Consider the following 12,370-nt stretch of genomic DNA (forward strand, 5'->3'; position numbering starts at 1 on the left):
GCAGAATGTTTTCATGATCATATCCAAGTGCCATTTCTTCTGTGCCACACTGTATCATAAATTTTAGCGGAATAGCAAGGCTTCTGCAAAATCCTCAGCTGGCGTTAGTGACATCTTAATGGTCAGCAACTATATTCTGGTTCTGCATTTGATTTTTTTTTGTTTGCCAAAAGTAGTAACGATGCTGTAAAACTTCCTAGGGTGTTTAAAATTGTGTCAATGAGCCTGAAAACAAACTAATACTTACCCACAATGATATGTAATGCAGATGTTACTGGATCATTGATGCCAACTGTTGCATAGCATATGCAATCGGTCGAACCTGGAAAGCAAGCGATCTTTACATTGTTTGCAATTCAAAAACATTATGAGGATTAAGTTACCAAATAGAGCCGCGGATTTCAGTTTGGTCAGTTGTGTGGCTTCCTGGGAACTATCATATTATGCTGCTAGAGACCTTGTGAGATGGCACAAGAAATGCTACGAAGGGAGTGGTCATCTAAGAGAGGGCATAGTAGTCCTCAGCTGCATAATGAGCAGAGAAAAGGGCTCAGAAGGGACCCAGCCAACTTCTCAGGATATTAAGGAGATGGTGGGAGATTTGTACTTCCAGATTCTGTTAACGTAGTTTTACAATGAAGAGTGCAGAGCTGAGGCTACTTCAGCTGACTGCTAGCTGCAGTCTGGCAGTTCAGATCTCACCGGCTCAAGGTTGACTCAGCCTTCCATCCTTCTGAGGTCAGTAAAATGAGGACCCAGATTGTTGGGGGCGATATGCTGACTCTGTAAACCACTTAGAGAGGGCTGTAAAACACTGTAAAGCGGTATATAAGTCTTAAGTGCTACTGCTATCTGGTTGTGTTTCCTGTCTGGTTAAACTGGGAAGGCTAACAAACTAGTATCTTTTTGCCAAGACTGGAATAAAATAACTATACTTAATGTGTACAAATTTGACAAAAATTTAAATTTGTCAAATAGACAAATAAAAATATAAATAATGAAAGTGTTTAAAAAAAAAGAAGTAAAAAGATAGACCAAGCATAGTTAAACTGAGCCAACTATACTTTTGGTTACTTTTTACACAGCACTGACTGCCAATAGATCCTTTGCAAGAGAATTGGCATCAAGGCAGAAGTTAAACTGATTCCAGTGGAACACATCCACAGCACAGGCTGTCAGCCCACCAGAAAGCACAGGTTTAATTGTATGGACTGCTGATTTGAGCCCTGACCTCCTTTTAACAGAAACTTTAATTTGCAATGGTCTCTAAGCAACAGAGGTTTATTTTCAGGCAGAAAATAAAGAGCAGGGGAAATCAATTTTCTGGAAAAAGTGTCTTTCTTCCAATCCTTTAGAAAAGCATATTCTTGAAATCACATTGATATCTAGTGCTCAATTGTAAAATAAGAGCAGCCAGAGATTAGGAAACAAACTCTCTTGAAAAGGATGTAGAAACGGCCACTAATCCAAGACAGTGCTGGGATGGCATACCATATTTGGCTGCAAAAAAAATCAGCCAATGGCTAATTGTCACCAATGATGCAAAAGACTCTGTCTCATTTTGGCAAGGATGAGTAAGGATTTTTGCAGTCCAGATAAGACTGCCCTAGCATTAAGCCTGGTTTGCTTTCCCCTTCCACGCAAATGCTCTTTTCAAGATTTAAAGTTCTTCAAAATTTAAAGTTTTTTTCTTCACCTGTGCCTTCACACACAATAATGACAAGTCTTCATAACACGGTCTGCAATATAGCAGATGGCAATGGAAAATTGGGAATGCTCTAACTATGAAAGAATACGCAGCTAGAATTTATGCTAAAGGATCAGCGTTTCTAAGCTTTTTAATCCTCCTTAAATAGTTTTAAATTGTGGTGGGAATGTATTTCTTCCTGCTGATTTTTCTCTATATTGTAGTCTTTTAATTTGTTTTTATCGTAAGTTTAATTTTGTTGTGAGTTGCCCTAGGAATTTCCTGTTGACCCCATCTATGAGTAACTGAGCAATTCTGTGCCCCCTATGCAAAGAGGTTTAGGATATAGGCAAATAGGAATATGATTGCTGACTAAATAAATATACGTTTATAAAGTGTATGATAAATCTCTCATATTGAGCTGCCAATGGTTTGCATTGGAGGAATGAACAGTAAAAACTCAAGTTAGCCAAACGATAAGCATACTTCTTTCAATTATATATTAACAATGTTTTTAGCTCTATAAATTGAATGTAACTAAAGCAAAAGCTTAGAATGCCGATTTATAACGAAACCATGTTTTATACTGTGTGCTTTTCTTTCTTAGCCTTTTTATGCTGAACTGCTAATTAGCATAGTTTGGATATACTATCAACAGTCATGTGAGTTAGAGCCTAAAATTCGTTGTAAAAAATGGATAATTCCATGAAAGGAGTATTAAGGATGCTGACAAATCATAAATCATATGATAATAATTAATATTTACAAAACACAAAACAAGGAGCTTTTACATTAAAATAAAACCCATTCCCCTAAATTGGTCTTCCCCAGTCTGGTGCTCTCCACATTTCATAAATCCATATTCTGTTCGGATCCTATTTAAGATCTTTCACATAAATGAGAACTGTGACACAGAATGGACTTTTCAGGATTTTAGAATGAGAGAATTTTGTCTGCACTCTGAGATGCCCCTTCTGGATTTCAAGTGGCACCTCCAAAACAAGGGAATGAGCATGTCTCCTGGGTTCTATGAAGGTTTGATGAGGTCCTATCCTTGACATCCTGTTGTGGTTGGCCGGCGGCCTGCGGATCTGGCAGCAGAATCAGACAGTGAGGAGGCTGGGGAGGAACATGGGCCAGTCCTGGAGTCTGGGGAAGGCTTGGATGAGGGCTCTGCGTCAGAGGCAGAGATGGCCAGGACCATCTGGGAGTTATGTGCGGACTCCGGAGCCTCCAGAGTCGGATATCAGTGAGGCAGAAGAACAGGGGGAGCCTGTTCCCAGTTTGCGCATGCGCAGAGCTGCCAGAAGGCAAGAACAGTTAAAACAAAAGGGACGACTCGGGAGTAGGGCTTGGAGATGATTGGCCCCTCCCGTAAGACATAAAGGAGGAGCAAAGGCACATGAGCCTTTGCAGGAAACAATTGTTGTTCGTTCTGGTTGGTTTAAATTCTGCAGCTCCGTTTTGACTCTGTGCTCCGTGTGGCCTTGCAAAGCTAATTGCCAATTAGGTCTTTGGCAGCATGTCAAGGGAGATAAAGGTGGGTTCTTATCAGCCTTATCCCAAAGGACTGTGGCAGACTTCTGTCGGACTCTTTACATAAACTATTTGTGACTCATCTGTGAATGAACAGAATGAGAATGAACAGAATTCACAGCCGTTGAAATAAAAAGAGGGTTTTTGGGACTAATTGTGTGCTTTTTACTGTCTCGGGAAACCTAGGTCAGAACACATCCTTTGAAAACTGATTAGGACACAAAATTTACAACTCTTTACACACTCATATACATAGACTGAATCTCTAGAAAAAGATGCAGGTCCTGGGCTCTATTCTGTTTCTCATCGGATTCATCCAGTCCATAAACCTGGACTGAAGTTATAGAAGCCGAGGAGAACATTGCCTTCCCATTCCTTTCCATTTCCCAATTGTACCTTCAACAAATGCATATGTGAATAGGTTTCAATAAATATTAGGCAATCTAAGCTAAGCCTATAGTTCTAGGCAAGATCCAGTATCTGTTGAGGCTCCTACTAGCTAACCATTATGCTGTCCCACGTACGTAATATTACTTTTTCATTTTGGTCCAAGGTGGTAAATACATGATAACAATGTACGGTAGACGTTCACCATGTTGCAGTTCTTACCAGCAGGAATTATGCCAATCCTGAGACAGCATTGGACTAATTGTGCTTTGGGATTATTTTGATCTATGCCCGAATCCTTCTGAGATCTTCCAATTAGACCATGTATCACTTCACTGAACATTCCGTCCCCACCAACACAAACAACACTGCCGGAAAACACACAAATTAAAACTCACACTGACATTCAATACATAAATGTGTCAAAGGACCCAATGTGAAAATACAATTTTATTAAAAGTTATCTTTATGCTTCACTATTTAGTCTCCCCCCCCCCCCAATGGAGAAATGCTTATTATTACTTAAAACAAGTACCGTGTTTCCTGGAAAATACGACCCCGTCTTATATTTTTTTGAACCCTGAAATAAGCGCTTGGCTTTATTGCCATGCGCGCAAAAGCCCAATTGGGCTTATTATCAGGGGATGTCTTATTTTGGGGGAAACAGGGTATTTAATGCACATTTAAAATAATTTACTTAATTGGGCTGTGACAGGTTCATTTTTATTATAATTTTGGATATTTAAAAGTAGTAATTTCTCCTGCGTTAACATCTCACTATGGAAAAGGGGTATCGTTCTATCAATGGTAAATTTCATCCACATTCTTATCATTCATAAATACTTATCTTTCATAATCACTAATAATCACTATTTCTCTTCTCTCCAATTTGATGGTTCACCTCCAATAGCAAAAACTACTCAAGATGTACGTGCAGATGGGAAAGAATATCAACTGTCTATTCCCATGGGCAATATGGAAGTTCTGCTCATTGGGCAGATCTTTTCCACATATCTGATACTTTGTGCCTTTTATGATTGGATATTGTGGCTAGACCCCAATTTTCCCATGACTGGATCGTATGTCAATTACTACCGCAACTGGATATGGCCAAAATTGTGGAAACCTTTTGGGAAAAGTGTATTTTTGAGGTTTGATGGCTAATAACATCACTTTTTGGGGGAGTTTCAAGATAATCCTGTTCCACTGCTGAAATGGCCTGGGAATAGCCCAGACCTTAACCCAATTGAAAATCTATGGAGCCGACTAAAGAAACTTGTTAGTCAGAAGCGACCCAGCAATAAAACCCAGTTAATAGAAGCCATTATTCAATCTTGGTTTCACATTATAACAGCTGCAGAACTAAAAGACTTGGTTCACTCCATGGAAAGACATTGTAAGGCTGTAATTCATGCTAAAGGTTACCCAACTATTAACTGACATGGTGATAAAAGTGATGTTATTAGCTAGTTTTAGAAAATACACTTATTTATTTATTATTATTTATTTTATTAATCATATTTCTATGCCACCCACTCTCCGAGGACTCTGGGCGGCTTACAACAATCGACAGTATACTAAATAGCATATTGCCCCCAACAATCTGGGTCCTCATTTTACCCATCTCGGAAGAATGGAAGGCTGAGTCAACCTTGAGCCAGTGAGATTTGATCTGCTGATCTAGCAGTCAGCTGAAGTAGCTGCAGTACAGCACTCTAACCACTGTGCCACCTCACCCTTTTGGGGAAACCTTTCCCCAAAAGGTTTCCACAATTTTGGCCACTACTGTATCTTGCTCTCTCTTCTATATTCCCAAGATCTATCAGGCTTTCTCCTCATGCTACTGCTCCTTAATGACTCTCACTTTAGTGGTAATTAAAAAAAACAAAACACCTGTTTCTAGTGATTTGCTAGCATTGGGTATATCCCTTAATTTGGGACACATGGGAATAATGTTGCTCCATGGAAAGCAAAACACATTTTGTCAGTGAGCTTCATTGAAAAGTGGAGCTGTGCCATGAATCTATGGGAAACAGCATTTGCTTTCCTGAGTCATCTTTTACTCAGGTGAACAAATGAAGTAAAGAGCGGGAACTTGGTTTTTAAACACAGTACAATCTTGGTTGATGCTTGGCTATGCAAAATGCGCTGGAATAAATGAGAAGAGCTCTCCTATTCATTCAGAGGTGGCTTGCATAGGAGTAAATATTATTATTTATTATTATATTATTATTAAATATTAGGAGCCTGGATAGCTCAGCAGACTAATGCATTGTAATTTAACTCCAGCTGTCTGCAATTAGTAAGTTTGAATCTTGCCAGGCTCAAGGTTGACTCAGCCTTCCATCCTTTCTAAGGTAGGTAAATTGAGGACCCAGTTTGTGGGGGCAATAAGATGACTTTGTACAAATATACAAAATTATGAAGGCTATTGCTTAACACATTGTAAGCCGCCCTGAGTCTCCGGAGAAGGGTGGATATATATATACATACATACATACATACATACATACATACATACATACATACATACATACATACATATATATATATATATATATATATATATATATATATGTCTTTTTGTTTTTTTCTTTACAAGCAAATCCTGTTAGCCTATTTAATGACTTAAGGTGATTCATTATGGAATTTGTTCTGTATTTGTCTGTGAAAGCAACACATGGGCTCTGCTGTTTTAATCCAATTGGGACAAAGCCTTGACCTTGTTAGAGGTAAATGGAAGTCAAAACTATTTCAGCATAAAATGATTTCAAACCTTTTTTAAAAAAATAATAATGATAGGGATGTAGGTTTGGCAGGCAAAGAACATTTTCATAATTAAAAACAACAACAGTGGAGCAGTTGTCATTTGCAAAACTGCTAAAGGAATGCTATGCTGACAGATTGAGCCGAAACTGTATGAAGTTAGCACAGACTGCTCTCCTTCAAACCAAAACTAATGTATGATTTCATTGCAGACTGCTTAGGTCTCCCACAGTTTTGTAATTTGCCCTAGCATATTGCAACAAGAGATAGAATGCTATGCAGGTCGTGTTTAGCTGGAAGAAAATCCAGCTTTTCTATCAGCGCTACATTTTTTTTTCCTGCCTTAACATCTACTGGGAGGTGCTTGTCACCTCTGTAAAAAATATAAACATACATTTCCCAGTTGGAAATGTGGCAGCTCTACTTGGAAAAGCTTATATCCCGCGGCAATACCTTTAATACCATCAAACATCCACATCTGCCTATCCCAGGTCCTTGAGAAGAACTCGTAGGGGTTAAAAATACTAAATCCAGTCTGAAACATCTGGCTGTGTGACAAACTATAATAAAATTAAATCTATAAACTGACCAATTGCCAGCCACTTGGGGTGGTGCATTGGCCTCCTTCTTTGTCAACATGTCCTTAACTTTACTAACACTGATTTTTATTTAATTTGCATGACTCTGCCTGACAAGAGTTTTTGCCTTTACAGTATTTTAACAAACCGGAAAGGTGCTGGGCTCCCCTGTACCCTTTGAAGACACTGACTGGACACATGTAAACCCCACTTACATGCCCCACAGCTTTCAGCAGACTAGAAACTCAGCTCCATTCATAGAGCATGAAATGTAGTGTTACATTGAACGGATAAAGCGAAGCCAATTCTTTTGATTTATGTTTATGAATGCAGACAGAGAAAGTAGGCTAACATAAGCTTGGAAAAACAGATAAATTCAGAAACAAGAGACGCCCAAGAAAAGCAGTCTGAAAATCGAAAACAAGAAATGACTTACAAAACGGTTCATCTGGGAGCATCGGATTATGTGTGTGTGTATCAAAGAAGTCAAAAAGGAAATCATAACTCTATGGTCAAAGCCTTACATGTTAAAAAAAAGGATGAGGCATCAATCATATGGTTGTAGCCACAATCTTTACTTGTTTTTGACACACACACACACCCTTCCCCCCATCCAGAAGCTCCCAGATCATCCATCCCTTGATAACAAATAGCAAATAGACCATCTGTACGATTCTTCAAAGCCAAAGGGGAAAAAATGTGAGAAAAAAAAAGAACTTACCCATCGTATTTCTCCAGATGAATTTCAAGTAAGTTATCCTTAGCATGATTGGCATGTTCGGTGACTACATGAGGAAAAAAAAAATGGACCGGTAGTTTAAGACTTATTTTTACAAAGATATGGATCAAATCAGCTACACTCATGAAACAATTTCTGAAAGTATATTTGAAAATACGTAACTAATATCGATGATCACTTAGAACGGTTTTGGTTGAGGTTCATTTTTTTTCCCCAGCTAATGGAAAATGCACTTCTGTCTGTTATTTTTATGGCTGAAGCCCTTGCTTCATTTGACTTTGTATTTTCTAAAAGATTCTTGTAATTCAAAAATAAAATTTGTGAGGGTGCATATTTATCTTCTTTGGCAACGTTTCTTTTAGCATTACCACTTTCCCCTTTTCTAAATGCCTATGTCCCCAATGCCAGTTCGTTTCTGAAGGGGGTGAGATATTCATGACATCTCTCAAAACTGGAGTTTTATCCACCAAAATGGATGGAGACACCCAGTAAATTTTATTTTATTTAGTTCATAGATTTAGGTAACGGCCCATTCAAATATATGACCTTGGATAAATAATAGTTTATTTATCTCTGTGGCCAGTCAAATCTGTTTTAGAAGTGAATATTTGGGACCAGAATGGGGCTCAAATCTATCCACAGCCCTGGAAATTCACAATTTGACTAATACTAATTACATTTCCTCAGTTCAACTTACTTCCTAGAGTTGTTTTTGTGTAGGTAATATGAAGAAATATATGAAGAGATATAAATTTATCAAACAAAATAATGGAGTGAAAACACCTCCACCAGCAAATACTACACAATGCCTGTGTAAACCATGTTGACACAACACTGATCTGTTAAATAAGTGAGATGTACAGAAGAATCTTCATTATAGTAGTCAATTTAGCAATTGTAATTTCTTGAGGCAAATCCATTGTTTCAGAGGCAGAAAACGAGCCATTACAGTAATATAACAAAGCTAGTATTAAGCAGTTGTGCAAAAGAAAGCACTGAAAAAGTCAACAACTAAGTGGCAATCAAGTTCTTTAAAAGAGTAAAGCAAAACCTCTGGAATGAAAATGCAGCTTAGCTGGTAATGAGCAGAATCTTAAACAAGCAGGCACTCAGAAAAAAATAGCTATTTTTTACATAGATAGATAATTTGTGGGAGGTACTTAGCGTTCCGGCAGATGCTTTTGCTTAATCATTTAGAAGCATTTCTCAGCAATATAATAATCATTGGGGTTTAATGAAAAGTGGCTCAGCAAGAGAGGAAGATGCTAAATTTCTACTTAGCAATATTGCTTCTCAAAATGGTCCACTGTATCTTGCAACGTGAATGTGTATCAGGACACCAAATGTACCTCCTAGATCAGTGATGGCTAACCCTTTCTGGACTGAGTGCCCAAAATGTAATGCGTGCGCAGCCTCCGTGCACGCCTCCCATGCATACATGTGCGGCCACCCGAACGCACATGCACAGCAGACCCGATGACCAGCTGGCTGGTGGGAGGCGCGCATGCATGTATGCGCAGTGGAACTGAACTGGGGCGATGGCTCGCGTGTCCACAGAGAGGGCGCTGCGTGCCACCTGCAGCACACGTGCCATAGGTTCGCCATCAAGGTCCTAGATGATGGGATGTATTTAGCAATACGTTGGCACAGGAGTCTCCAGATTAGTGACACAACTTTGATTGGAATTCTGTAATGGTATGTGGGAGATAGGAAGAAGAACCTCAGACTAGTCAGATAAGAGGCAGCTGAATCAGCAGAAGAAATGGGGGCTGTGGCAAACATCTCAAAAAGTCCAAAATTATGGGCCACAGTTGAGTATAATTAAACAAGGCAGTCAATCAATTGGCTTAATTGTGTCAAGATCTGCATGTGTTCTTCAAGTTCAAGATGAAAAATTGAAAGACCTCTTTATGTTAACAAGCATCTTGGAATTTCAATAACCCCAGAAACCACTTGCCAGACTATTTCTAAAAGTAACTTTCTCAAACTTGGTGTAATATAAGTACATTACGACTACAACTTCTCAATTTCTTCAATGTTTCTGGCAGGCACTGAATTGGGAGAAATCTGCTGTATGAGGAAACTATAATGCTGTAATTCAAGGCAGAGGAATCAGTAAATTCAAATGAATAACTCACCTATAACATCAGTAGAGATGGAAGCCAGACTAAACAATGGAGCCACTTTTTGTTCGTATATTTTTTCTCCTTGTGATTTTCCACTGTGTGGATTAATATATACAAGCAAGCGCTTTGGTCTGGAGGCTGCCAACGTGAAGGAGAGAAAGTGTGCCATGAGATTATTTGCCCTTTAGCTACTCTAAAAGCTGCTGAACGACAAATCCGCAAATCTCTCTTTCTGCTCAGGAAAGGGAATCTAAAGTGAAGTCCATTTTAACTCAGGATTTCCCAGTCATTAGTGAAAGATTTCCAGAGGGAGAGCTGGCCAATAATTGAGTTCCATTATTGAAGTTTTCTCATTCTAAAGCCATTTCTTCCAGCATTCAAATGTTATTTAAGCTCATTAGTCTGCCTAGAAAATAGATAAAACCTTGTTAAGAATTGCATTCTCCATGATGTCAATAGCTGGAGAATTGATTGGAGTGTCTTCATATATTCCAACTAAATACACCTTAGCTAGTGTAAAGACAAGGAGGCTCTACTGCTTGAAATATAAAGATCTGCTTGCACTTGTGCAATTTCTCATCTTATTGAAAATGTAGGTAATAACAGTGTGAGCCGCGGTTGCGCAGGGGTTAGAATGCAGCATTGCAGGCTAATTCTGCTGTCTGCCGACTGCCAGCAGTTCGGCAGTTCAAGTCTCACTGGCTCAAGGTTGGCTCAGCCTTCCATCCTTCCGAGGTCAGTAAAATGAGGACCCAGATTGTTGGGGACAATATGCTGATTCTGTAAACCGCTTAGAGAGGGCTGTAAAGCACTGTGAAGCGGTATATAAGTCTAAGTGCTATTGCTAAAAGCTCCCATCATTACAGGCTTCATTTTTCTCCCCTTCTCAGAAATTGGTTAGGCCCTGAGGAAAACAACAACCACAAAGGAAAGGCATTCTTCATCTGCAACATACTCTGTAAATCAAGTAGTTCCCTCAGTGTACATATCCATTGATTACACAGATGTTCATCAATGCACCAGAAAGTCACTTCGCTGCACCGCCAGCGGTGATGCCGTGCCCTCTTTATGTAATACACTGCAAAAGATATACATACACAAATAAAAAGAAAATTACAGTTATGTACAAGCAACGTTGCTCTCCAAATATAACAACATGTAGCATTTACACAATACCTGAGAATTTTGAAAGAAATTCACAGTCCAATAGTTGTTTAAGGCTCCAGGTCCCGAGAAAAAGAAAAGGCTGCCAATCTGGGCAGGTGGGCAAGGAATTCATCATCAGATGAATCCTAGCCAATCTTTGAGATAGTGTCTTTTCCAAGTCAGGAAATTTTAGCTAGACCAAATTTATTTGCACTGGTATAAAATATTTGCCCATTTTAGAGCAAAAGACAAAGAATTCTGCTCCTTTTCTGCTCCCTGTTGTCCCAATTCCCATTGAACTGAATGGCTAGCAAGATGCACCAAAAAGGTGTAGTGCTGAACAAAGCCGTGAGAGAGCTGTGAAATTTGATTTAAGTCTAAATTATTTTTTTTTTTCAAACTTTGTGACTTTTCAGATGTGTAAACTCCAGCTTCCAGAATTTCCCCGCCCATATGTTGATTAGGGAATTCTGGGCGCTGAAGTCCACATACCTTAAAGTTGTCAAGATTGAAAAAGAGTGATCTAAATTGAATCGGATAAGTTAAATAAGGTTTACTGCATCCCATGCATTAAAGAGTTTCCCCCTTTCATTCTATTCAGTCACATTCCAGCAGCAGCTATTGGAGAGGATTATATTTCTAAGATTTCTAGGGAAATACAGTCCACAGCAACTTACCAATTTATCCTAGAAAATAACTGAGGACCAGGGTTAAGGTGTTGGATTAAGAGTGGGGAGGCCCATCTTGTAATCCACCTTCATTCACAGATGTTCTCTGGGTGACTTTGCATTGGTCCTTTATCTCCCCCCCCCCTTAAAAAGTTGTTGTGAAAAAAAAGATGAGGGCATGCTAACTACACTGTCTTCAGCTAAATGAATAAATTCATTTGTCTTGTTTTCTGCATATTGATTCTGTCTTGTTTTCTGCATATTATTTATCGATGAAAAGAAATGAAGAATGTGTTGGCTCTGGATACTTGACTGATTTCTTGCATATCTAACCTACTTGTTTCTCTGAGAATTCCATGTTGGGGGGCTCCCCTCATTTTATTCCCATAACCACCACCTTGTAAAGATAGACTGAAATCAAACAAACTGTATGTTATTAAGTGGGGGTTAAACCTGGTGTCTATGGTCCAAATCCAATACTTAACCATTATACCAACAGCACAAATTTATTTGTGGTTCCAATTTTTTTTTTCAGTTACTAATCTACAGAAATTTTTTGTGATATGGAAAATCATAGAAATTGGTTGAGGTTTCCCAATTAAAAATTCATTGTACAAAGCAAAGGGACGGTGCTTAAATCTGTAAAAAGGTCACTTTTTTAAAAAAAGAATCTTTCAATGCTTAAGAAAACCATTTGTTACAGATGGTCATGGATCTGCTGCAAACTCGCATAAGCA

The 12,370-nt window shown here is 38.8% G+C and overlaps 1 protein-coding gene across 1 annotated transcript in view; it reads right to left on the reverse strand.

Annotated features, from left to right (window-relative positions):
• Nucleotides 1–12,370, reverse strand: part of CERK (ceramide kinase) — a 39,889-nt gene that overhangs the window by 15,918 nt on the left and 11,601 nt on the right. Inside the window, exons 3-7 of the mRNA XM_070947051.1 lie at nt 10,775–10,897; nt 9,832–9,957; nt 7,676–7,739; nt 3,833–3,978; nt 248–322 (exon numbers count right to left, since the gene is read on the reverse strand). Coding sequence (XP_070803152.1) covers nt 248–322; nt 3,833–3,978; nt 7,676–7,739; nt 9,832–9,957; nt 10,775–10,897 — 534 coding nt within the window. The remainder of the gene's footprint in view (nt 1–247; nt 323–3,832; nt 3,979–7,675; nt 7,740–9,831; nt 9,958–10,774; nt 10,898–12,370) is intronic.

The sequence above is a fragment of the Pituophis catenifer genome, unplaced genomic scaffold (assembly GCF_029215685.1).
Source record: "Pituophis catenifer annectens isolate HBS135680 unplaced genomic scaffold, rPitCat1.0.hap2 SCAF_7, whole genome shotgun sequence".
In the NCBI taxonomy this organism is placed as follows: domain Eukaryota; kingdom Metazoa; phylum Chordata; class Lepidosauria; order Squamata; family Colubridae; genus Pituophis; species Pituophis catenifer.